Genomic DNA, 27396 nt, shown 5'->3' with positions numbered 1-27396 from the left:
ATATGGACTACACTGAAAAAAAAAATGATACACGGTAAAAAATATTTTGGTGATTTTTATTTAACTTTTTGTCACTTAAACTTGATTTGCAAAAAAACACTATTTTTATGTTTTTTTTATTTTTTGATATGTTTAAGAGGACATAAAATGCCAACTTTTCAGAAATTTCCAGGTTGTGCAAAAAATCTTTGAGCAAGTTATGAATTTTTGAATTAATACTGATTTTTTTTCAAAAAATCGAAAAATTGGTCGCAAAAATTTTTCAACTTTATTTTTCGATGTAAAATCAAATTTGCAATCAAAAAGTGCTTTAGTGAAATTTTGATAAAGTGCATCGTTTTCAAGTTAAATCCATTTTTAGGTGACTTTTTTGAAAATAGTAGCAGTTTTTCATTTTTTTAAATTAGTGCACATTTTTGCCCACCTTTGAAAAAAATATTTTTGAAAAACTGAGAAAATTCTCTATATTTTGCATTTTTGAACTTTGTTGATACGACCCTTAGTTGCTGAGATATTGCCATGCAAAGGTTTAAAAACAGGAAAATTAATGTTTTCTAAGTCTCACTCAAACAACCCACCATTTTCTAATGTCGATATCTCAGCAACTAATGCTCTGAATTTCAAAGTTAAAAATGAAACATAAGTGAAATTTTCGGATGTTTTCAAAAAAAATATTTTCAAAATTTTCAAATCAAGACTAACATTTCAAAAGGGCCAAACATTCAATATTACGCCCTTTTAAAATGTTAGTCTTGATTTGAATTTTTTTTAAATATTGTTTTCGAAAAGATCGGAAAATTTCACAAATGTTTCATATTTTAACATTGAAAATCGGACCATTAGTTGCTGAGATATCGACATTGAAAAATGGTGAGCTATTTGGGTGAGACTTAGAAAACATCAATTTTCCTGTTTTTAAACCTTTGCATTGCAATATCTCAGCAACTAAAGGTCGTATCAACAAAGTCTCAAGAAGCAAAATATAGAGAATTTTCTCAGCTTTTCAAAAATATTTTTTTCAAAAGTGTGCAAACATGTGCACGAATTTTTAAAAATGAAAAACTGCGACTATTTTTAAAAAAGTTACATAAAAATGGCTATAACTTGAAAACGGTGCACTTTATCAAAATTTCACTAAAGTACTTTTTGATTGCGAATTTGATTTTACATCGAAAAATGAAGTTGAAAAATTTTTGCGACCAATTTTTCGATTTTTGAAAAAATCAGTATTGATTCAGAAATTCATAACTCGCTCAAAGATTTTTTGCCCATTCTGGAAATTTCTGAAAAGTTGGCATTTTATGTCCTCTTAAACATATCAAAAAATAAAAAAAAATAAAAATAGTGTTTTTTTGCAAATCAAGTTTTAATGACAAAAAGTTAAATAAAAAATCACCAAATTTTTTTTTAGCGTGTATCACTTTTTTTTAGTGTAGTCCATATCCATACCTACAACTTTGCCGAAGACACCAAATCGATCAAAAAATTCCATCAAAAGATACAGATTTTTGAATTTTCACATATCATTTTTGTATGGCCAGCTGCCAAATTTGTATGGAAAATTATATGGACAAACTAATGATGCAAAATGGCTTCTTTGGGTATACCGAAGGCACCAAAAAAGTTTCAGTCGGATAAAAAAATACAAAAATTAAAGTTTAAGAAAAAAGACCGATTTCGTTGAGAATTGCTCTGAAGCAAAATGTTATTTTGGTGTTTTTTGACAATTTCTATATCACAGACATGATTTTTCAGTCTCGAAAATATTTTTACCGGAAAGCTCGTCCAATTTCCCATAAGATTGTCTTTGACCACTTTCTCGATTATCAGCCAGTCCGAACCGATTTTGACCGTTTTGGTCGAGGAGCTAGGAGAATTGAAGGTCTGAAACCCCTTAAAAAGAAATGAGTAGCAAAGTTAATTTGTTTAACATGTCAAAATGTATAGTGGAACGGCAAGTTTTTCTTTCAAAACCTTGGAGAATCAATCTCTCTGAGAAAACCAACAATAGTCTTTGTGGTTAATGTGAAGACGTTGATACTTTCGTCTAGATTTTTTTGTTTGTTTATAATTGTTTAATGAAATGACTTAATTTAACAATTGCTTAATATTAAAGGAGTTATTTTTAATGATTTTGAATATCTCGTATGAAAAAAAAAAACAAAATACAAACAATAACTTCTGCCGCAACCTTAACGAATCAAGTGTGATGATTAAATTGATCACAATCGATTATTATTCTGTTCTCACGCGCGTAACTTCTGAATCCGTTTAAATTTATTAGTTGCAAGCATGTGAGCTTTGCATCGTCTCGGATCACTTTCGTCGAAATCAGTGTCTTGCGAACCTTCGAGGTGAACGGACACTAGAGCTGCGGTATTTTTTACTACCTAAGCTCAGAGTTATTTCAAAAAAAATCACAGTCTTTTTAAAGACTACCTGAGTTATTTTCCCAAATTCTAAACAGTCTTTTTAAGACTAACCCCACCTGAAATTTTGTTGTATTTTACAAACGGAGCCATCTTTTTAAGAGAACTTTGCTTGCAAAATGCGTCAAAACAAAGGTAAACGCAAATCTTCTGAAGATTTGGTCGTTACGTCGGTGAAGCGTTTGAACGCTAAACCGGCTAACGGAAACAGAAAAAGAAAACAGCCTCATCCGAGGTCTGATTCTGATTCTGAATGTGAGGTCAATCCTCCAATTCCATTGGCAAACAGTTTCGGTGTTTTATCCGAAACTGTTGACAAGGATCCTTCTCCTCGTACTGAGCCTTCTGCCGTCGAGAAACGAGTAAAGGCTCCGCCAATTGTAGTGACTTCCGTCTCCGATTTGGCCAGCTTTCGAACGCAACTGAAGAATTGCAAGGAAACTTGCAATTTGAAGGTTTCGTTCCAGCTTGGTCGAAGAGGAGAATGTCGCTTGTTGACGGAATCTTTACAAGATCACCAAACTTTTGTTGGTTATTTGAAAAACCACAAACACAATTTCTACACGTATGAGACCAAGAATGCTCGTCCATTCAAGGCGGTCCTGAAAGGTCTCTCCAACGACTTGTCGGTGGATGAGATCAAAAACGAACTTAAGGTGTTGCTTGGCTTTGCCCCATCCCAAGTAATACCAATGAAGAAAAAATCAAACGGGAATATTTCTCGCTTTGGTTTGACTTCACAATTTTATCTGATTCATTTCAACAGAAATGAAATCAACAATTTGAAACTTTTGGACAAAGTACAGTTTTTGTTCCATGTACGGGTAAAGTGGGAGCATTTTAAGAAACATGGCGGTAATGGCCAGAATCTGACTCAGTGCCGGCGTTGCCAGGCATTCGGTCACGGTACTGATCATTGCGCCATGGTTCCAAAATGCATGGTTTGCGGGGATTCTTCTCACGACAAGGACAATTGTCCCGTGAAAGAAGTCACCCAATTTAAATGTGCAAATTGTGGTGGAAATCACAAATCAAATTTCTGGGATTGCCCCATCAGAAAAAAGGTTTTGGATTCTCGTGCTAAGCATCAGCCGAAATCCAAACCGAAATTTTCTCAAAGTCAGGTTGTACCTGCATCTTTAAATCAAACGTTCGTGCTGTCTCACTCGAACAATACTCCTACCGTGGAAAAGTTAGGTAACAGCAATGGCATTTCTTATGCCAACGTCGTTTCGGGTTCGGGTTCATCCACGAATTTTAAATCCTCTACCAATTTTCAAATTGGGCAGGTACCTCAAATTTCATTTGAAATTTTTTCTGCTGGCAACGCTTTGGGATCTTCTGATCTCGGCGATGTTACGTTTGAAAAAATGACTTTTTTGCAAAACTCACTGTTTGGTTTGATTCAAACAATGAGTAATGCTACATCCATGATGGAAGCTATCCAGATTGGATTAAAATTTGCGAATGATGTTGTTCTTACCCTGAAGTTTAATCATGGATCTAAGTAATTCCATCAATATTATGAATTTTAATGCTCGCTCTTTAAAAGCGAAAGAAAATGAATTTTTCAACTTTTTACGAGTTCATAACGTGCATGTTGCTGTTATAACCGAAACATTTTTAAAAACTGGCACTCATTTGAAAAGTGATCCAGATTATAAAGTTATAACCAATAATAGAATGAATCGAAATGGCGGTGGAGTTGCAATAGTTATCCACCGTAGTATGACTTATAGCACTTTACGTGACTTTAAGTTAAAAGTTATTGAAAGTTTGGGCATTGAACTTGAAACTTCTTTTGGGAAAATTATGATTGCAGCTGCATATTTACCATTCCAATGCACTGGGGAAAATAAAAATTATTTCAAAGGGGATTTGAATAAACTTACTCGGCATAGATCTCGATTTTTGATCATCGGTGATTTTAATGCCAAACACCAATCTTGGAATAATTCAAAAGTAAATTCCAATGGTAAAATTCTATTCAGAGATTGCACTTCTGGTCTTTATTCGGTTTTATACCCGAATGGGCCAACTTGCTTTTCTTCTGTTAGAAATCCATCAACAATTGATTTGGTTTTGACAAATCAAAGTCAGTATTGTGGTCCTTTAGTGACTCATGCTGATTTTGATTCTGATCACCTTCCAGTAACTTTTTCACTTTCTCATGAAGCAGTTACCAGACCCAATAGTTCTGTGTTTAATTACCACAAAGCTAATTGGGACAGGTATCAGCATCATATTGAGAACAATTTAAATCATGATTTTGTTTTAGAAACCAAAGCTGATATTGATTCAGCCTTGGAATCTTTAACTAATGCAATTTTGGATGCTAGGAATATTGCTATTCCTAAAGTCCAAGTCAAATTTGATTCTCCCATTATTGATGACGATCTTCAGCTTCTGATTCGTCTGAAAAATGTTCGCCGAAGACAGTATCAACGTTCTCGTGATCCTGCACTGAAGCGAATTCAAAAAGATTTGCAAAAGGTTATTGACCACAGATTCACTCTCCTGCGAAATGAAAAGTTCGCAAGAGATGTCGAACAAATTAAACCTTATTCCAAACCTTTTTGGAAACTTTCAAAGGTTCTTAAGAAACCTCAGAAACCAATCCCTTCTTTAAAAGATGGTGATAATATTTTATTAACTAATGGGGAGAAAGCTCAAAAACTTGCTCAGCAGTTTGAGAGTGCTCATAATTTCAACTTAAATGTTTTGAGTCCTATTGAAGATCAAATTTCAATAGAATTTCAGAATATTGATGATCAAGAATTTTCATCAGATGAAGTTTTTAATACGGATCTGAATGAAATAAAATCTATAATCAAAAAGTTTAAAAATATGAAAGCCCCTGGTGAGGATGGCATTTTTTACATTTTAATTAAAAAATTACCTGAAGCAACTTTAAGTAGCTTGATCAAAATTTGCAACAAATGTTTTGATTTGGCATATTTTCCCAGTAGTTAAAAAAAATGCCAAAGTAGTTCCGATTTTAAAACCGGATAAAAATCCTGCTGAAGCCTCAAGCTATCGGCCCATTAGTTTGCTTTCATCTATTAGTAAATTATTCGAAAGAATAATTCTTAATAGAATGATGACGCACATTAATGAAAATTCAATTTTCGCTGATGAGCAGTTTGGATTTCGCCTTGGGCATTCAACTACTCATCAGTTGTTGAGAGTTTCAAATTTAATTCGAAGCAACAAATCTGAGGGCTATTCTACTGGCGCTGCTCTTCTAGACATAGAAAAAGCATTTGACAGTGTTTGGCATAAAGGTTTGATTGCGAAATTGAAAAGGTTTAATTTTCCGATTTATATCGTGAAAATTATTCAAAATTATTTGACGGATCGTACTCTGCAGGTATGTTATCAGAACAGCAAATCTGATCAACTACCTGTACGTGCTGGCGTCCCTCAAGGAAGCATTTTGGGTCCAATTTTATACAATATTTTTACTTCTGACTTGCCTGATTTGCCCCCAGGATGTCAGAAATCACTTTTTGCTGATGATACAAGCATCTCCACCAAAGGTAGAAGCCTTCGTGTCATCACAAGAAGATTACAAAAAAGCTTGGATATTTTCAATTCTTATTTGAAAGAATGGAAAATTACTCCAAATGCTACAAAAACTCAACTTATTATTTTCCCTCACAAACCAAGGGCTGATTTTCTTAAACCAAAAAGTCATCACATTATAAAGATGAATGAGGTAAATTTAAAGTGGGAGGATAAAGTTAAATATCTTGGACTTACTTACAAGGATCACATTGAAAGTATCCAGGTTAAATGTAACAAATATATTAAATGTTTGTATCCACTTATAAACAGGAATTCTAGACTTTGTCTCAAGAATAAACTGTTAATTTATAAACAAATTTTCAGACCTGCCATGCTTTATGCTGTGCCGATCTGGACAAGCTGTTGCTTAACCAGGAAGAAAAAACTTCAGAGGATTCAGAACAAAATTCTGAAAATGATTCTGAAACTTCCTCCCTGGTTCAGCACCAGTGAACTTCATCAATTAGCCGAAGTTGACACTTTGGATGTTATGTCCAATAAGATAATTGATGCATTTCGACAAAAATCATTGCAGTCTTCAGCTGCATTGATCCGCTCTTTATATAGTTTATAAGTTAGTTTTAAAGTATCCCTTTTCCCTTTTGTACATGTAGGACCTCCTACATTTGAAATCACTGAATAGCGAAAGCTACAATATTTCATGAATAAATGAAAGTTGCTAGTATTTAAAATTGAGGTGAAAAGTCATCGATTGTGATTGGACACTCAATAATATTTTAACTGAATGAATGTACATGGAAAAGAAAATCAAAATAAATATAAATTAAAAAAAAAAAAAAAAAAAAAAAAAACTTTCGTCGAAATAAATTGTAAAACGCCTCGCGTTATGCTTTTCCGGTAAGTCGTGCTGTCATCGATTAATCATGCCGAATTAAATTTAAGATTATGTTTATTCCAATATACAGTTACAGTTTAAAACTAGGAAATTCTTTACATTTTGGTACATGCTCCGCGACACGTCAGACATTATCGCTGATGACTTCGTTGACGGTGACACCGTTGCTGAACTCGTTGCCCCGCTTGCTGTACGTGACGACCTTCACCGACTGATTTCGGCGCCACTTTTTGTAGCCCAAGTGCAGCCCGAAGGCGAGCGCCAGCAGCAGGACGACGGCAAAGATGGCCACCAGGAAGGCTACCATGCCGACTAGGTGGCCCATTTCCGCCTGCATGGCCTGGATCTTGCGGTCACTCCGGAGCAGCAGGAACTGGGTGTGGTTGTTGAGGCCACGCATGTTGTAGTACAGGCCGTACATAAAGTACGTCATGCTGCGGCCCAGGTTCTTGACCACGTTCATGTCGCGCTTGACTTGGTTTAGGGTGTACTCGGGCTCGAAGTTTTCGTTGATGTCCGAGTCGGCCACGTGGCTGCCGTTGATGTAGCAGTCCCGCGGATCGGTGGTGGTCGTTATGTGGGTGCTGTTGAGATATGCGTAGAGCTTGTCGAAGTAGGAGCAGTTCCAGCGATTGAAGGACAGGGAAATCATTTCGAGGTACGGGAAGTTGTGGGACATGTGCTCGTAGTCGATCAGCTCTTGCAGGTAGTTGAAGTTCAGGCTCATGTACTGGAGGGTTTTTAGTTTTGAGAGGTGGGAAATGTTGAGTTTGACGAAATCGTTCTGGGACAGGTCAAGGTTCAGGACGGAGTCGGATTTTAGCAGACCTTCCATGTTGTGTTCGTTGAGACTGCAGTTTTGCAGGCGGAGTGTGGCGAGGGTTGGAATGTTCTGGATGGAATACTTGAGATTGTAGTCGAACTTGGAGACGTTGTTGGATGAAAGATCTAGATACTCGAGCTGACCCATTTCATGCAGACCAACAATGTTGTCCAAATGGTTGTGCGACAGGTCGATGTGTTCGGCGGAGCCAAACTGGAACAAATCGGCATCCTGGATGTCGTTGTGATGCGCTTCCAGCGCTCGTACGTTGTATGTTCGATTGACGAACAGAATGTTGATGTGGTTGTTGTCAACCTTTAGCAGTCCAATTTCTTTGGCTTCGATGTAGGGCATTTTTCGCAAGTTGTTGAATGACAGGTCAATTTCAAACACTTCCTCCACCATCGAGAGTGAATCGAAAATGGCTGACGGGAGGAACGATATCTGGTTGTGATCCATTAGCAGAGACGACAGGTGGTCGTTAAAGTGAAACTGATGTTCATTTATCGTGATCAGACAATTCTCCCGTAGATTCAGCGATTCCAGCGCATACAGTCGATTGAAAGCTTCCCTCTCGATGGAATGTATCAGGTTGTACGACAGATCCAGGTCCATTAGCCGTATCAGCGATCCGAACGTCAAATTACCCACGCTCATGATTCGATTGTACGACAGATTCAGCATTTCCAGCGAGTAGAACTTCAAGAACGTCAGCTCGTTCAGAACTTCAACGTTGTTGTAGGACAAATCCAGCTCGTAGATTTCGTAGCCATCTCCAACGATGCTGCTCAAATGCCAGTGGACCTCCCGGTAGCCTTGCCGGGACAGATCCACCTCGGTTTTGTTGTCCATCAGGTGCAGTGCATCCTCGGTTAGGATGCCGTCCCAGTTGTGCGAAGTCGCCCGGAACTGTTCCATCCACGTCCTGTGGCGATCGCTCTTCGAGCCTACGCACTCGTCACCGTGCACGTGCTGCCACGTTCCGATCGTCAGCAGCGACAGCAACGCCGCAAAAACCCGTAACCTGGAACCGGAAGAGACACAAAAAAAAAAACATTGTAGAATACATTGCGGTAGTACGATATGGGTGGAAAAGTTTGTAGCTTCGTAGAAAATTCTAACACGTGCCCAGCGATTGAATGGCTGGTTGTAAGCCCGGTGTGGACGACGTGTTCAAGCTTTCCAGGTGTGCAGCACCATACAGTACATGACAGCGAGTGATGATCGGGACGTGACTTTTTGATTTAAATTCAATAAAGGGGGGTTGAGCACTTAACAAAGCCATTTCAAACGGGGTAATAATGAGGATTTACGCCCTGCAATATTTGACTTGTTTGATTTATTGATCCTGATGGGCTATCGTCTAATTATTTTCTAAATTATTTTGCTTGAGAATTAAATTCAATATATTAAAAAAATAAAATTGCACAAAGTTTAGCTAACGGTTTTCGCATCATTGAAGATCTTATGAGAGTATACCATAGATCCCCTCTGCGGAACCGTTTTGATATTCAAATTTCAGCCAAACCTGTTCGTGGCTTAGTTTTGCCCACATTTCAGTCTTTCAGTTCATTCGTTTTAGTTCTGTTTGAGTGTAGAAGATGATCAGCATGGCTTTTCCAAAATTCGTTCCCAGTGCTTATTTCCACACTATCAAGACAATAGTTGCAATCTTATTCTGGTTCTGTGCAACCTCCGGCCAATTGCTGCAATCGCCCTGTCCGAACATTTTCACCTACCAGCTAGATCCGACCAGGCAGCAGATCTACGGATACATCGAGATCCCCAATTTACGCGTGGGTAGTGTTGCGAAAGTTGACGTTGAGCTGTCGATAGCTGCCCAGGTGGCTGCCGTAAGTGCGATTGTGGATTCAATTTGAATTTATAGTTAAAATGAGTGATTCTTTTTTGTAGAATAATTTCGGCTCGCTGGCACTGATCAAAACTCGCGAAGAAACCGGCAAGGACATCCAGAAGGGACTGCCAGCGCAGTACAAGATTGTTTTCCCGAGAAAGGACATCATTCCAACGGTGAAATCGATCAGCGTTAACGGCAAGTCGGTCTGCGAGGGGAAACGTGCCCAGGGAAGGGTTTTGACCGCGATCCGGTTGGCGCATGTCCTGAAGACTAAGCTGAAGTCGCCCAATTCAGATGCTCAGCGGGTTATTGATCGATCGACAACGGTGAAGCCAGCTGCGAAGCAGTTTGATCTATCGCCCAAAGTTCAACAGATGCACGCTTCGCTGCCGTTTAATAATGAGTAATTGGGGATCGGTCAAAGGTTTGTTCATAGGTGTTAATTTGTGTCGTTACATTTCAGCATTTGTGGAAGAAAGATTGTTAATTTCACAATCCCCTTGTCAACAAATGGAAAACGTGCATCGAAGGGTCAATTTCCATGGATCGCACCGATTTTCATCGCCAATTTGGTTCGAGGAGAGAAGCCAATCTATATCTGTGCCAGTACCATCATAACCGCCAACCACGTTCTAACCGCCGGTCATTGTGTGTTTCTGGCGGATGAACTGATTAAACCACATCGACTTCTGGTGGCCGCCGGTATGCACAACATTGACAACTTCTTCGACGAAGATGCCGTCTTCTCCCGCGTTCAATCTGTAATCCCTCACCCAAATTACGTGAAAGTGACGTCCAGAACGAAGCAGACGTGGCCGTCCTGAAACTAGCGAAAACCATTCCCTATACGCCCTTCATCGTCCCAATTTGCTTGTGGAAGGGTGACGACAACCTAGACCACGCCGTCAACCTGGTCGGAGTGGTAGCCGGATGGGGTCTTACGGAGCAGGGAACCTCCGGAAGTCCGCGCTTTTTCCAAGCCCGGATAGTGTCCCGCGGTCAATGCAGTGCCGTTACGCGACGGGCCTTGAACAATAAGGTGTTTTGCGCCGACGGAATGGGTGCGAATCCGTGCACCGGAGATTCCGGCAGTGGGATGGTGGTGTGGCAAGGTGATCGGTACTATTTGCGTGGGTTGGTGTCCAAGGGGCAGGTGGATGGCAGCACGCTGCAGTGTAATATTAAGAGTTATGGAATTTATACCGATATTGCACCGTATCGGTTTTGGTTGAGAACTATCATTGGTTAGTGATAAATCGACAATAAATTATTTTCACTCTTATGCTAAAGCTATTTGTGGTGATTATTGCATTCGATCGTAATATTTCGATCGTAATTTCTCGACTCACGATCGAGATTTCTCGATCGTAATATTACGTTCGTAATTTGTCGATGGTAAGTCGTAATTTGTCGATAGTAGATTGAGATCATTCGATCGTAATGTGTTTTAAAAAATTCAAGTACTCAAAATTTCAAAAATTTCAACTTTTTTAAAAATTTCAATAATTTTAAAGAATCCAAAAGTTTTAAGAATTTTAAAAATTACAAAAAATTTAAAAATTTCAAATGTTTCCATATTTCAAAAAATTCAAAAATTTCAAGAAATTTAAAATTTTTAAATTTTTTTAAAAAAATAAAAAATTTCAAAAATTTAATTTTTTTATAAAAATTTCAAAAATTTTTTTTTTTTATTTCAAAAATTTTAGAAATTTCAAAAATTTTAAAAATATCAAAAATTTTAAAAAATTTCAAGAGTTTTAAAAATTTTAAAAATTTAAAAAATTTCAAAGTTTTTTTTCTGAATCTTTAAAATTAAATATTTTTGTTAGTTTGTTCTTAACTTTTTAAATTTACTAACAATTTATTAAATTTTATTTTGATTTTCTTTAAAAAAGTTAAATAAAAACAGTTTTTTTGACATTTTTGTAATTTTTAATTTCTTTAAAATTTTTGAATTCTTTAAAATTTTTGAAATTTTTAAAGTTTTTGAAATTTTTGAAATTTTTGAAATTTTTGAAATTTTTGGAAATTCTTGAAATTTTAGAAGATTTTGAAATTTTTGAAATTTTTGAAATTTTTGAAATTTTTGAAATTTTTGAAATTTTTGAAATTTTTGAATTTTTTGAAATTTTTAAATTTTTTGAAATTATTGAAATTTTTGAAATTTTTGAAATTTTTGTTTTTTTTTTATTTTTGAAATTTTTGAAATATCTGAAAATTTTAAAAAATTTCAAGAGTTTTAAAAATTTTAAAAATTTAAAAAATTTCAAAGTTTTTTTTCTGAATCTTTAAAATTAAATATTTTTGTTAGTTTGTTCTTAACTTTTTAAATTTACTAACAATTTATTAAATTTTATTTTGATTTTCTTTAAAAAAGTTAAATAAAAACAGTTTTTTTGACATTTTTGTAATTTTTAATTTCTTTAAAATTTTTGAATTCTTTAAAATTTTTGAAATTTTTAAAGTTTTTGAAATTTTTGAAATTTTTGAAATTTTTGGAAATTCTTGAAATTTTAGAAATTTTTGAAATTTTTGAAATTTTTGAAATTTTTGAAATTTTTGAAATTTTTAAATTTTTTGAAATTATTGAAATTTTTGAAATTTTTGAAATTTTTGTTTTATTTTTATTTTTGAAATTTTTGAAATATCTGAAAATTTTGAAAATCTTAAAATTTCTAAAAATCTTATTTTTTAATTTTTTTTATTTTTTAAAGTTTTTTAAATTTTTTGAAATTTTTGAAGCTTTCGATTTTTTTTAGATTTTTTTATTTTATTGTTTTTACATTAAAAATATTGAACTCAGAATATTTTTAAAAAATTCCGTTTAAACAAAAAAATATCCAAAAAAACGGTATTACATATTACGATCGTAATTTCTCGATCCACGATCGAGATTTCTCAACATTAAAATTACGATCGTAATTTCTCGATGGTAAGTCGTAATTTGTCGATGGTAGATCGAGATTTGTCGATGGTAAGTCGTAATCTTACTATCGAGATATCTCGATCGTGAGTCGAGAAATTACGATCGTAATATTACGATCGAATGTAATAATCACCACGATTGATTGTTTTATTTCCCGAAATGTCTTACCTTAATACAAAATATACCCAAAAAAAAGCACTCGGTTATCTCCGGACTGGTTGAACCGATTAGGACCGTTTATCGATCCGTTTTGGGGTCCCGTAAGACCCTGAAAATCACAAAATTTCATTTTAAAGAAAATTTATTAAATCCGCTAAAAATAATCCTGAAAGTTCCAGGAAGATATTTCATGATTTATCTGAGTAAGAGACGATTTAAGCTTGAAATTTTGCCATGTTTGCGCATGTCACACATTGTCAGCGTTTTTCTCTAAAAACCGAGTTGATTTACGGGTGCTACGATATCTCGAGAAGGGATGGACCAAATTGGCTGAAATTTTAGGTGAAGACTTGGGTGAAGACTTATCCCGTGTGCACGACGAAGCCTGATTTTCAAATTTTGCATTTTTCAATCAAAAATCAAAAACTGACGATTTTTGCCTTCCTCACCTCACTGAGGCAAGGCTATAAAATCACTCAAATATTGAACTTTTTAAATAAGCCTTCTAGATATACCTTTACGTATACATATCGGCTCAGAATCAAATTCTGAGCAAATGTCTGTGCGTGTGGATGGATGTAGAATTTTTTTTCTCACTCACTTTTCTTGGAGCTGGCCCGACCGATTTTGTCCGGATCTATGTTTTTGGATTCGCTTTCAGGTCCGGTAAGTCTTTTTTTAATTTCATCAGGTTTGGTGCAGTACTCTTAAACTGCCCATGTTCGCATAAATGTCCCATATGCAAAAACAGCAAGCTGAGAAAAACGCATTTTAAGTTTGTCCCATACATAAGGCTACGTGTTAAGTTTTCACGAAAAAACGGGATTTCCTCCTGATTTCTAGAACAAAGTACTGGATGTTATAGGCTCTTTCGAAAGAGCACACAATTTTGAAGCAAACTGCATCTATAACTCGAAATCGATGAAAATGCATATGGGACATTTATGCGATCAGGGGCAGTAAAGTTATGTTCGAAAAACTGTTTTGGTTGATACAAAAAAGGGTCATTATTTACATTATTTGAAAGCTCCGGCGGATAGCTGTCGGAACTTTCCGCTCAGTGCACGTCGTGCACGCATACAAACACTGCAGTGCTTTCAAATGAATAATAAAAATTAATCATAGATGGCAGCACTCAGATGTATAGTGTCTTTACTAAGTAAGCGTTAGCCAAAGCTTTCAGGAGGAAGGCAGCAACCTTCTGGTGGATTAAGTAACGTTTTTATATGAAAATCAAGAAAAAAGCTAAAAATAAACTTATTGAAAATCGGCCTTTGTCATGCACACAGAGCCGGTTTAATGAGTCTTCACCAACATTTTGGAAGTTTTCTGAAACTGCAAACTTCAAAAAGCTATACCTCGACAATGATACAACCAAATGTCTTCAAATTAGTTTTGTTAATAGATGAAAGTGTATATTTCAATGCTCTTAAAACAGATATAAAAAAAGTTTATGTGAGGGCTCACGCCAACTTCTTTTGCCGATTAACATTATGTAACCCCTTTGCTTTGGATTTTAAATGCACCTCAATTTCTTATCCAATGTGATTCGAGCTAAATATGACAAGAAAAGCTTGTTTTTTTTTAATGTCTAAAATAACAAAAAAGATACAGCAAATGAAATGAAACCAATGTAAAATTAAGATAAGACATTCTGTTTAATATAAAAAAATAAAATTATCTTTAAGTTACTACCGCCAACTGGGTAAATTTGGACTACAGTCTGAATTGTTACAGGAAATTTTAGAGCAATAAATTTAGAAATCGGTGTACTAATTTTTTTGTTCTGTTCTCATTTAACCGAAATAAATAAAAAAAAATCAAATCATTTTCCTTTTTTTTACTAAAATAGCTGCCTTAATTCGACACACGTCCTGATTTTCCAAAGATGTTTGGTGAAAAATAATTTAGAATGATATTATTTTTTAGTTTAAAGTCATGAATATATGAAGTCTTTTCAAAAATAAATAAATTAAATAGAAAATATTTGAGGCGCTAGTCATTTAGCGGATCCGTAAACTAAAATTTTCACAATTTTCCAAATAAATACTGATTTTTTTTTATCAATTTCTAAATATTCAACAGTTCAAATATATCCACAACAAAGTCTAAATTTCCAGACCAAATATTGATTTTTTTTCCAATTTCGGGAATTCCCGGGACAAATTGTGAAAATTCTCGGGTTCCGGAAATTCTTGGTTTTGGAAAAATCCCGGGAATTCCCGGGATGGACGCACTACTTAAAAAGTTATGCTAAAAAACGATTTTGGCTAATCTTCAGAAGATTGTAAAAAGGCGTCATGTTATATATTTTTAGAAAGGTATTTGAAAGACCATTCCAAAAACATCGAAGATCTGACAACCCTATCAAAAGTTATTAGCACTTAAGGGTTATTTATACACTTTTTGGAAGATGGATCTTAAATATTTCGATTATGTCCGGGTCCATAATGTGACATATCGTTAGATAATTGAAAGACCTTTCAAATGAGCCTAAAACATCGAAGATCTAATAACCCTCTCCAAAGTTATGAACACTTAAGATGTAACTCTTTTGAAGCCGGGTTTCAGATATGTTAACCCTCTACTGCCCAAATTTTTTTTTGAATTTTTTTATTTTTCCCGTGTTCACGAGGTCATTTTGAGCAACTTTTGTTCTAAGAAAAACTTTACTTCTCTTAAAACACATAAAACAGGTAAAACTTCTAACCCATAAATTTTCAAAAATTTTAAGAGTTCTTCTGGATTTTTGGCGATTTTTTAAATCGAAGCCCGTCTAAAGGCGGGGTTGGGTTGTAGAGGGTTAATGCAAATGATGTCCTGGTCCATCATGTGGCACGTCGGTAATTAGATATTTAAAAGTCTTTTAGTCTTTTGAGCCTAAAACATCAAAGATCCGAAAAATCCTATCAAAAGTTATGAGCACTTAAGCGATGTGTATACACTCTCAGATATTTCGATGAAAATGATGTCCAAAAGGTTCAAAAGGGTCCAAAAGGTTAAAGATCTGACAATCCTATCGTGTTATGAGAATATGAAGTTTAATTTAGAGAACATTTGTAGGTAAGACATTTTTATTTTACAAAAAAAACTATATTTATGTGAGGTGGATTAAGTAACTTACGGTGGATTAAGTAACGTGTTTAAATGTTTAAACTTTAATGTTTAGCTCAAACATTGTACTGCTAACAAAAAAAGCCAATCGATTCTTAAATTTGTTATACGTCATCTGACCTTTTGATAGGGAAGTAAAATACGTCAACTCTTTTAAGCGTATTCAAAATTTCACGTTTTGAATGAACATATAGTTTGATGGACCAAATCCGTTGACCACATTTGTTCAGAAAAACATAATTTTCCTCCGCAAACTATGCAGAAACCGTAATTTATGCAGTCCAACACTCGTGGGACTGCCAAAACCAGTTATCGGGTAAAGTTTTTGAAATACTAACCTAGGCGGGTGGCTGTAGCTTCTAGCAGGTCTAGTCTGGCACTGTCCGGCGTTGCACGCACAACGCACGATATTTTAAATTTTGAAAAAATGAAGCACAAAGGATTCGATCTAGAAGTTTCTGCAATGAGGTGGAGTTTGCTTCTTTTGGGTCTTCTGGAACTGCGAGTCAATGGTCAGTACCTGCAGTCGCCATGTCCGAACATCTTCACCTATCAGCTGGATCCGTCGTCGAGGGAAATATTTGGTTACGTCGAAATTCCGGATCTTCGCGTGGGCGATGTGGCCAAGCTCAATGTGGAACTTTCGATTGCCGCCGAACTGACGAATGTGAGTGACGAGTCAAATTAGGTTGGGAATGGTTCTGAAGATAAACTACTTTGCAGAATAACTACGGTTCCATTGCGCTGATCAAAACGCGTGAACAAACGGGCAAGGACATCCTGAAGGGACTGCCGGCTCAGTACCGGATAAACTTCCCACGGAGAGACGTGATTCCATCGATGAAGATGATCAAACTGAACGACAAGATCATTTGCAGTGGGTATCGTGCCCAGGGTCGGTTGGTGACCACGGTCCGCTTGGCGCACACCCTGCAGATCAAGTTCAAAACGGCGAGCATCGTTACCCAACGGGTCATCAACGGGGAGCGTCAGGTTCCGCAAATCGGAACCATGTTGAATCAGTTTGATGCTCTTACGAGGATTCAACAGAATCCAGTGGCGCTTCCAGTCAATTATAGGTAAGTTTTGTTCTATCAGTTTATTAAGATGAGTTCAACAGAGGTCGTCTCTTCAGGGTTTGTGGCAAGGCAGTGACCGACATTTCCGTTTCGTTGTCGATCAACGGGAAGCGTTGCGAGCCGGGACAGTTCCCCTGGATAGCGGCAATCTACTACAGAAGTCCGCACCGGGGCGAAAAGCCGATCTACATCTGTGGCGCCACAATCATCAACCCGCGTCACCTCGTCACCGCTGGGCACTGTGTCTTCCTGGCGGATGAGCTAATCCGGCCGGAGCGATTGCTCACGGCGGCCGGAATCCACAACATTGACAACTTTTTCGAGGAAACGGCCGTGTTCTCCAACGTGAAGCAAATCTTCCCACATCCGGCGTACATCGACGAAGATTCGCTGAACGAAGCCGACATTGCCGTGATACGCCTGGTGAAAACCCTCGTCTACACGCCTTACATTCTGCCAATTTGCCTCTGGAAAGGCGACGACAGCCTGGATAAGGTGGTCAACATGGACGGTCTGGTTGCGGGTTGGGGCGTTACCGAGAAGGGCACCACCGTCATTCCAAATTACTTCCGGGCGCGGATCGTCAGCAAGCGGCAGTGTAGTGCAAATCTGGGCCGGACGTACTCCCACAATACGAAGATCTTCTGTGCCGATGGGCTTGGTGCGGGACCTTGCAACGGTGATTCGGGGTCGGGATTCGTGATGCGCCGAGGTGATCATTACTATTTGCGAGGGTTGGTGTCCCGGGGGAGAGTTGAGCATGATACGTTAAAGTGTGACATCAAAAAGTACGGCATTTACACCGACATTGCTCCGTTCCGGTTTTGGTTGAGAGATACCATTGAGATTCCTAACTTTGGTTGAGAGGGGGTTGTGAAACCATTTGACGCTATTAAGTGATTGTGAAATAACAGTGTTTGTTTGTGGTTTAAGTAAAACTTTGCTTTAAAAGGTTCAAAAAGAACTTTAATCCGATTGAAATTAGCTTTACAAAATAAACCTGCTTACTGAAGCCAAAACAGTATATGTGGCATAAAAAGAAAATATAATCGTGTTGTCAAAAGGTCAAACGTGGTAAAAATGGTCAATTGTAAAAAAAAGTGCAAATTAATATTGAAAAAAATCTTTGAAAAAAAGTTAATAACTTCCTGGGTAAAGAAAAATCATTAGACTACAGTCTTCCCACATATTAGGAACGCCCACAAACTCGGTACATTTTTATGGTAGTTCATCAATAGGATTCAAAATGAAACTTTTCTTTTGACCCTACTATTTTTAGGACCTTGTTTAGCCCATTCTCTTCCAAGATCACTAGTTTTAACAAAATATTTTCACAAGACAGCATAACACTGTTTTCATATTGCCTGTTTTATAATTGTGAGATGTTATTTCTAAGCCCATAATTATGGAATTTACCTGAAAATTTCACAAAAATATCATACAATTCTTAACAGCATAACGTAGCTTGAGTTTCTTTATTTTTTTTAAATGTACACCTGAGAAGAACTTAGGTTTGCAGACATTTGTAAGAAAAAAGCGTTCTAAATTTGTGGATTTCAAGGAACAATGTTGAAATCATACGTTAAAATTTACAGTCGGTCATTAAGGTAAAAGCGAATCGTTATGTTTAAATGTAGATTTTCTACGATTTTTTGAACATTCGCCGATCTGTAAACTGTTCCTTATGCAGTCCAGGCTCGATTATCCGATGGCCTTGAAATAATTCGGAAAATCGAATCACGAAAAAAGTATTTTTTTAGTTATCTTATTTTTTGTTGTCGAGCTTAAGTATGACATGTCAACTACCATTTTTTTTGTTCATGATTCGATTATCCAAAGTCCCACACAAACCTAAAGATAATCGAACATCGTATAATCGAAACACCAGATAATCGTGTGTTTTGGAAAATGTTTGAAAAAATGTATCTACTACTAAATACTAATGCAAAACAATTGCTTGTGTGAAAAGATTCCAAAATTTATTCAGCTTAAAAAAAACAATTGTTTTTTGTATTGTTTTTTTTTAACATATTTTGAAAAAGTTGTGAAAATGGCATGTGTAAAAGAACTTTGAAAATTAAAAGAAAAAAACTTTAATGAAAGAATAAGGTAATACGCTATCGTCGACTAAAAATGCGTAACCCTGTTTTGTTTCTAATGATGGCTGGAATTTGTTTTCTAATCAAGCAAATTTAATTTCTTGTTTTTGTCAAAACCTTCTCTTAAAAAAAGCCTTTAAAAATTTCCCTGAAAATTAGGGGACAAGAAAAATAACTAATGACTAAAATTGAATCTTTCTTTGTACAAATTTTTCAAATCGAATGTAAACTTTTCGGAATATATGCTATTATGGTTCACGGTGTGTTTCCTAGAACAAACTTAAGATAAAAAAAATCGGCAAGTCTGATATTTGGCACCATGAAAGAAGGGCTCTTTCCCGACATTTTGCGGGGTCCGGTGAAATATTACGTCGGGGGGTCTAGAGCAACCTTTTTTTTGAAGATTTTTTTTCGAATTCATAGGATTTTTCTTCAGAAAAGTCGATGGAAATCGTTTTTTTAAGGATGAAAACATTTGGCTGTAACATAAAACTTATATAAAATTTTTATTAGAATTATTTAAAAAAACTCAGTAGGCGGTGTTCATCGTTTGAATGGGAATTCTTATTCTTAAATTTTGGAGAAAGTCACTTTTTATTTTACGAAATTGGGTATATCTCTGCTTATATTGAACCAAAATAGATATTTTTTATGGAAATTGTTCAGAAAACTGTTCTCTACAATGTGCATGATTTGAAAAAAAAAAAATTAAAATGTCATGGTGTAAATAAAATGGCAGAAGATTGAAAAAATAATGTTGGGAACCTTTTGGGTAATAAATTGTTTTTAAATGAAATATTGCGCAATTCCCACTAACTTGGACTTCGCACTAAATTATTGCTATCGATCGCACTATTGCGACTTGTCAAACTGTCTTGGGAAAATTTAAATTCCCTAAAAAATGATCAAAGTGCTCGCTTGTTTTTCAGCTGTCAATCGCAATTTTAAAGTGCGAATGTCCAGTTTGGTGGAAACTGCGACTGGCAGTGTAAACAAACAACAACTGGTTGCCTAGTTTTTCGAATTTTTGTTGTCAAAAGTGCGAGAGAAAACTGCGGGCAAAATCCAAGTTACAGTGCAAGGATCAATACTCTTAGTTAAGCAATGTTTTAGGCTCGAATTTGTATCCGGGCAATTTTTTGCTGTATTTTCATGACAAATTGTACAAAGAAACGATTTTTATTCGGTCGTTTTGAGGTTTCCAGCTTGGATTTTGGGGTTATTTCAAAGAAAGCTAGAAATCTGGTAAATTTGGTTTGGAAACTTTTTATTTGAGGTCAAATATGTAATTTAGAGTCTCTTGAGGCACATTCATAAGAAATTTGATGGAACATGAACCCATCGATTTTCATCGACTTTTCTGAAGAAAAATCTTATGAATTCGAAAAAAAATCTTCAAAAAAAAAAGTTGCTCTAGACCCCCCGACGAAATATTTCGCCGAACCCCGCAAAATGTCGGGAAAGAGCCCTTCTTTCATGGTGCCAAATATCAGACTTGCCGAATTTTTTATCTTGATGTTCTCGGAAAAATACACCGTGGGTTACTTGTGGTTTTTTTAATTAAATAAAGACTTTGCAGGCTGTTTTTTTTTAAATAAATTCTTTGATATTTTGAAAATTTTTGATACAGTACTTGTTTGGTAAATGGACTGCTTTTAAACTGGGCACTCGATAACTGGGCTGTAGCCCACTTAAAAAGCAGACAAACGTCAAAAAACAAAAACAAACCAAAATGACCAAGGGGTCAATGGATGCAAAAATCAAATGTAATACATAAACAAGTTTTTTAAGTTTTTGTTAAATTTCAAATCACAATTAAAGGAAACTTGAGAACGTAGCTATGGACACAATTTAAGTAACTTTTATTTTTATATTTGATTGAGAAAATTAAATGTATTGATGGTTCCCTCGGCTTTTTTTGCTCAGCCCAGTTAGCGAGCAGCATTTGGTGATTGGGCTACGTTCTCAGCCCAGTTATCATATTGAAAGTATACAGGCCAAATGTAACAAAGATATTATATAAGGGGTATTGCCTTATAAACAGGAATTTTAGAATTTGTCTCAAGAATAAACTGTTAATTAATAAACAAATTTTCAGACCTGCCATGCTTTATGCTGTGCCGACCTGGACAAGCTGTTGCTTAACCAGGAAGAAAAAACTTCAGAGGATTCAGAACAAAATTCTGAAAATGATTCTGAAACTTCCTCCTTGTTTTAGCACCAGTGAACTTCATCAATTAGCCGAAGTTGACACTTTGGATGTTATGTGCAATAAGATAATATTTTCTAATGACGCAGCTCAACTTGATGATCAATTTTACCTTGCTCACTAATCGGGAATCGCTCACAGCAAACGGGAATCACAAAAGAGTTGATATCAAATCTAATTGCATCCACATTTAATTAGACGCTGCATAGTTTATTGCGATACTGGTTATATCATGGATGTTAATTTCATCTTCTTTTTTACTGCCTTTTACAACTTTTTTAATGTGCTTAATAAAGATGAAAAGTAAAGTTCTGATAAGCCATCTAAAAAAATACAGGTTCTGCTCTCGTCGTCAGCTGATGTCAAGTTTTTATTATTTCTTAGTGTCTTGCTTCATTTGGTTTGTTTGCTCGGAAGATCTAATATTTTAAACAAATTTGCAGAATCAGTTTCGTCAACATGATTTTGAAGCGTGTACAGAAGATTCCCAAATGATCTTTAATTTACCCAACTAACTGCATCACTTGTATGTCAACCATGATACGGAACAGAGATTCTCAACTCTCCAGTTCCGATTTCCCAGCCCGCCGCACACTTCCTGTTTTGCATCTGTTTTTCGCCCGACATGACAAAAAAGCTCATCTCTCTGCACACACACCCGAGCCCAGCGCGTGGTCAAGGTCGACCAGCTGAAACTAATATTTTATAGTCATCAACTAAGTACCGACCGACTGACTGACTGACTGACTAGTTGGGCGTCATCGTCGATCGTCCCCAAAGTACGGTAGAACATCGGTGGTTGAACTTTAGGGGGGTTCACACAGATTTCGTTTCCAGTGTGTCGTACGACCGGCGTGCTACCGTACCAGAGGGAAGATTCTACGGGCGCGATAGAGCTAACTCTGCGTCATTACCCTACCACAGTGATACACATTAATTATTCACCTCACGTCGGCGGATCTTCATACCTGGTTCGATGCATTCCTGAGGTTCTTTGGTTCGGCTGGTCCGCCGGATGCACAATCCGAAAGTGAAGACCGGCCACCCTCGCGTGTTTTCAACGGGTGATCTGGAGCGTCATAGATCACAAAGGTCCACCTGTGTAGAGTTCACGATCCACACCAGTTGCCGGTTTGATATCACTCAAAGCTTTCTGTTTGTCTCTCCACGGCGGAAAAACAAACATGGACCACACTTTTCACTGCAGCTGTAGAATGATAATGCGCAATGATCGGCGGCAGGTGAGTTCCAACTCAACGTGAGAAGAGTAGCTGATGATGCACACGAGCTGGCTGCGTCGCGGTTTGTCTGCTACTAATTCCCTGAAACAACCGCGCAGTGTTTCCCTCAGATATCGATGACTGACGTAACTTGACTGCACTACCGGACTCTACAAAACACACACAATCACACACACGGATTTCCCACGGATGAACGACGATCGCGACCGCTCAGGTGGCCAGGTTCTCGACGACTGGACGCGGCGCCACACTGATTGTGCCTTACCGGGCGTTCTGAACAAATATACTGGACTATAGTGAAACAAACGTTTTATCAGCGTTCGACAGCGGCTTAGGGATGCCCAAGCAAGTCAACAAAGGAAATGCCCAACGTTATGCAACCTTAGTTCCAGTTGTAACGGAGAAACCCCTCAAGGTAGGCATTCCGCACGACCCTTTAGTACAAAGCGTTTCGAGCATCCCTCGTAATTCATTGCGCACTTCAAATCAGGAGCGATCGATTGACGATCATCGCGGTTTGGATAACAACCCCTAAAATAATCAACATTATGGAGAGGGATGGACTCACAACTCTGCGCAAAAGGTGAGCTTGACGTTGACGTCGGTGTCGTACGTGATTCTTCGCCAAGACGCGCAGACCAATCTGCTCGGAAGCTAATCGTACCGTAAATAACAACAGCTTTGATTTTTTTTGTTTTACCTGTACAGACTAGTAGAGAAGCGGCGGGGTAGGTGTGAAACTGTTTGTCAAAATAAGTACACGTAGTTTTGATAACGAAATGGTGTTGTGTTTTGCTTTTGGGGCGCGTGAATAACTGCGACCTCCCGGACTAGGGTGATACGGAGTAAGGTTGGCGAGTTCCTGGTATGGTTACGGGTTGTGATTAAAACAGGAGTTTGTAAACTGTTACAGTACTTGGTATAAATATAAATTTAGTTTTAAAATGTCACACACAAACAATACAAAGCCTCATGGTAAAATCGCACGCACATCACCTTCGTAAGAAAAGTAATTTAATATTACACGCTAAACGAACAATTTAGCTACACACAAAAAAATTAACGTGCGGGATTAAACCTCAGCTCACACGGAGAGGACTGCGCCTTAGCTCGCACGGCTATCAGCCCCTTGAAAATAGAGCTAATGTTCCAGTAGGTTTCTCATACTGATGGAATGCATATTTCAGCGTGTAATATGACATGAAATATCCTAAAATAATGCTACATTCAATTAAAAGCCAGCCCATTTCCACGCAGCAAAAAATAATTACAATCAATGCAAAATATTTTGAGATTTTTTTCAGAATCATGGATTATTCTAGATTTACTGCTTTGTTTTTGTGTTTTACAATAGAGCAATTCTCTAAGTTTTCGGTCATTCGATTTTTTTTTTGTATTTTTTAATCCGGCTGAAACTTTTTTGGTGCCTTTGATAAGCCCAAAGAAGCCATTTTTCATCATTAGTTTGTCCATATAATTTTCCATACAAATTTGGCAGCTGTCCATACAAAAATGATGTATGAAAATTCAAAAATCTGTATCTTTTGAAGGAATTTTTTGATCAATTTGGTATCTTCGGCAAAGTTGTAGGTTTGAATAAGGACTACACTGAAAAAAATGATACACGGTAAAAAAAATTGATGATTTTTAATTTAACTTTTTGACACTTAAACTTGATTTGCAAAAAACACTTTTTTTTGTTTATTTTTTATTTTTTGATATGTTTTAGAGGACAATGCCAACTTTTCAGAAATTTCCAGGTTGTGCAAAAAATCTTTGACCGAGTTATGAATTTTTGAATCAATACTGATTTAAAAAATAAAATGAAATATTGGTCGCAAACATTTTTCAACTTAATTTTTCGATTTTAATTTAAATTTCAATCAAAAAGTACTTAAGGTAAATTTTGATAAAGTGAACCGTTTTCAAAAAAAAAATTAGCGAAAAAAACTTTAAATAAAATTTGTACCAGCCTTAGCAATCGAAAAAAAAACTCTGCAAAAATGTTCATAAAGTGCGCCGTTGAAGATTTCAACCAAAAAAGTTACAGATTAGAGATACAGCGCACGGAAAAAGTCAATTCAAGAAATCGTGAATTGTGTTCATGAATTTGAGATCCACAAAGGAATATATTTTCGTTTATAGTGCAAATGTACCAATTTCTTCAACAAATTCCTTCGTGATTCTCAAATTCAAATTCTTAAATTTCATAATCGATTTTTTTCTTCTACACAAATTAGGCCGATGCAAATATTTTTCAAAGGTTTTGTGCCTCGGCTCTTACAGCATGCTGAGAAAAACGCATTTGAAGTTTGTCCCACACATTCGCGAAAAAACTGGATTTCCTCCTGATTTCTAGAACAAAGTGCAGGCCAAGGGTGCATGATACTGATGATACTCGTCGGTTGACACACCTAGGCAAGGAACATCCCGGAAGGAGCCCAACTACATCCGTAGTGCTGTTTGGACAAAACAGCATGGCTCTGGTTCCTTGCAAGTGTCCTATTTTCTTACCTCCACGTTGGCTTGGTTTAGTCATCATGATGACCAGGTGTAACCTAGCTGGTGGCCTGTGGAAACGACTCGTAAACCTTTGACCAGCGAGGGTCAGAGTGGAGACGGCTAAAAGAAAGGGGTGCGTCAATGTGGGAAAGGGAAGTAATTTGTGATTGTAGACGGTATTGTTTTGATTCGCAGTATGTTGAATCAACTGCTGTGGATGTACCTGAGCGTCGCAGAACGGGGTTTCTTTTCTTTCCATTTCAGCTAACAGCTATCTTCTGTTTATTTCGTTTCACTGATTTTCTAAAACGGCTTCTGTTTACTATCCTCCATTTGATTTCGATTTTACTTATTTGATTCTCTTATTTCTCAACGCTTTTCCACTCTATTTTACCAATTGATGCTGCTGTAACAAACTGTCTGCTTTCCCTTAATTTGGCAGCGATGTCAATTTTGTTTATCATGTGCCTTTTCTTTATTTATCTATTTGAATAATTTCTCATCTTCCCTGTAAATTGCCCTCAATACAATCTAAGCTTGTTTGTTACCTCTATTTATTAACTATTGTTAATTTCTTTATCTACTTCATAAATTACTATCTTTCTTTTACTATTGATTCTTTACATAGTATATTTCCTTCACTGTCCATTGTTTTGAAACTTCACCTTCTTCTTAAGCAAGTGAGGTTCGAGCCCTTACTCAATTTATGGAATGATTAAAGGATTAACACAAATATTACTATTGTACTTTTGGTAAACTTTTATAACATGCTTAGGACCAAAAATTGTAACAAAACACCGCGACAAAAGAAATAGCAACATATAAACACGACTCAACACTAGGAAAGGTTTCAGGAGAAAACAATACACAGTAAAATAACAACTAGTTTTTGAATGCAAACTAAAAATAAAACAGTTTTTGCTTTGATGAAAATTGATAGGCACACTATAAATGGTTAGACGCTTATACTTACATCAAACCCTACGTAATGTACCACCCCCGGCCGAGTTAAAATGCGTAACCGGAAAAGAAGGTGTGCATGCCTGGCACGAACACTCAAAGCGTGTTCTAGCGTGCTGCTCGTACTGACTCATAGCAAGGGTGAGATGTAGGTGTAAGGGCAGTGCGTGTTCGTCGGGAACCTAGTGCATAAGATCGGTCAAGGCCCGTTCTTACACTGAAAATTGCGAATTTCGAATTGCGATTTCTAGAACAAAGTACTGGATGTTGTAGGCTTTTCTGAAAGAGCACACGATTTTGAACCAAACTGCATCAATAACTCAAAAGCGATGAAAATGCATATGGGTCATTTCGCATCAACTGTACACAAAAAGTTCAAATTCGAAATCGACTTTTTCTGATCAAGCACTAATTTGGTGGAGCTATTGAAACTATCCAATTTGAACCAAATTGGACCACCCCTCCTTTTTTGGCACCGCCCCAAAGTTTTGCGATATTCGTAATTTTTTCAAAAAACCTCTTTTTTCAAATGGCCATATTTCGGAAACAAAAAATGATAGAGCAAAACTCGAAAGCTTTTTAAAAAGGAAATTGGACACTGAATCGAATGGCGTCATCAGATTTTTGATTTGAATTTCTCAATATACATGTATGCATTTAAATTCTGAATTAAAATTGACCATCGTGTTCCCCAGAACATTAGAATCAAATTTGCGAATGCTGGGCAAATTGAAAAAAAAAACCCCATTTGAAAAAGAGGTTTTTTGAAAAAGTGACGAAAATCGCATAACTTTGGGACGGTGCCCAAAAAAGAAGTGGTTGGTCCAATTTGGTTCAAAATCTGGATTCTTACATGTTTTGATAGTATCAACAGCTCCACCAAATTTGAGCTTGATCAGAGAAAGTGCATTTCGAGTGATGTGCCAGTTGGCGCGATATGACCCATGTGAGACATTTATGCGATCAGGGGCAGTCTCGCTCTAGTGTTTTAAAATGCATGTTACACTAGTTCACTTGTTTTGCAATCAATTGTTTAGAAAAAATGTAAGATTTGAAGAAAAAATTTTTTTTGGGAAAAAAAAAACTTTTTGCATCGACATTTTTTGAAAATACATAAGATTTTTTAATCAACTCGAACAATCTAAAAATGATTCTAAACGCAGGGGAAAGCATTTTATTTTTTGAATTGATTTTAGCTGATCGCACATAAATTTCTATTGAATATTGAAGTTTTATGAAACAAATATATGTTTGCCTCCTGATTTTTCGAACCGATTTTGAAAAGCAGAGGGGTGCTTTTTTGAAAAATATTTGTTCTAGCTTTAGCAGGAACTATTTCCATTATCACCCTACTACAAGAAGATACTTTTGCTTCAGATTGACGTTGTTTTTGATAAACGATTATCTGGATATTAAATAGCAATGAGTAACCCATAGATGGTGAGAATGCCCACAAAAAACCAACATTGATATACGAGTAACTAAATACTAAACACTCTTCAGTCAGAGTCCAACTTTTTGGTTCACACCCCTCTCGCACTGGAAATTTCTCTGTTGCATACACAAAGGCGCAC

At 36.5% G+C, this 27396-nt stretch overlaps 2 protein-coding genes and 1 pseudogene across 2 annotated transcripts; 2 read left to right on the top strand and 1 right to left on the bottom strand.

Moving 5' to 3' along the window:
• Positions 1-6888: 6888 nt before the first annotated feature.
• Positions 6889-22587, bottom strand: LOC120423671 (toll-like receptor 6). The gene is made up of 2 exons (XM_039587561.2): positions 22088-22587; positions 6889-8699 (listed from the first exon to the last, which is right to left on the bottom strand). The coding sequence occupies exons 1-2, from the start codon at positions 22099-22101 to the stop codon at positions 6977-6979; spliced, it is 1737 nt and encodes a 578-aa protein (XP_039443495.1). The 5' UTR covers positions 22102-22587; the 3' UTR covers positions 6889-6976.
• LOC128093610 (serine protease gd-like) lies at positions 9286-10802 on the top strand (annotated as a pseudogene).
• Positions 16134-17712, top strand: LOC120423729 (serine protease gd-like). Its single transcript, XM_039587638.2, has 3 exons — positions 16134-16399; positions 16456-16811; positions 16868-17712. Exons 1-3 carry the CDS (start codon positions 16160-16162, stop codon positions 17673-17675), a joined length of 1404 nt encoding a protein of 467 aa, XP_039443572.1. The 5' UTR covers positions 16134-16159; the 3' UTR covers positions 17676-17712.
• Positions 22588-27396: the final 4809 nt, after the last annotated feature.

Source organism: Culex pipiens, chromosome 3, assembly GCF_016801865.2.
Source record: "Culex pipiens pallens isolate TS chromosome 3, TS_CPP_V2, whole genome shotgun sequence".
NCBI classification, from domain to species: Eukaryota; Metazoa; Arthropoda; class Insecta; order Diptera; family Culicidae; genus Culex; species Culex pipiens.
This window is presented reverse-complemented; position numbering and strand designations above follow the sequence as displayed.

Excerpts from the sequence above, each read along its gene's own strand:
- LOC120423729 (XM_039587638.2), top strand. The coding sequence starts at position 16,160 with ATGAAGCACAAAGGATTCGATCTAGAAGTTTCTGCAATGAGGTGGAGT. Across the intron at positions 16,400-16,455 it reads TTGCCGCCGAACTGACGAAT|AATAACTACGGTTCCATTGC; the intron begins GTGAGTGACGAG and ends ACTACTTTGCAG. Across the intron at positions 16,812-16,867 it reads GCGCTTCCAGTCAATTATAG|GGTTTGTGGCAAGGCAGTGA; the intron begins GTAAGTTTTGTT and ends TCGTCTCTTCAG.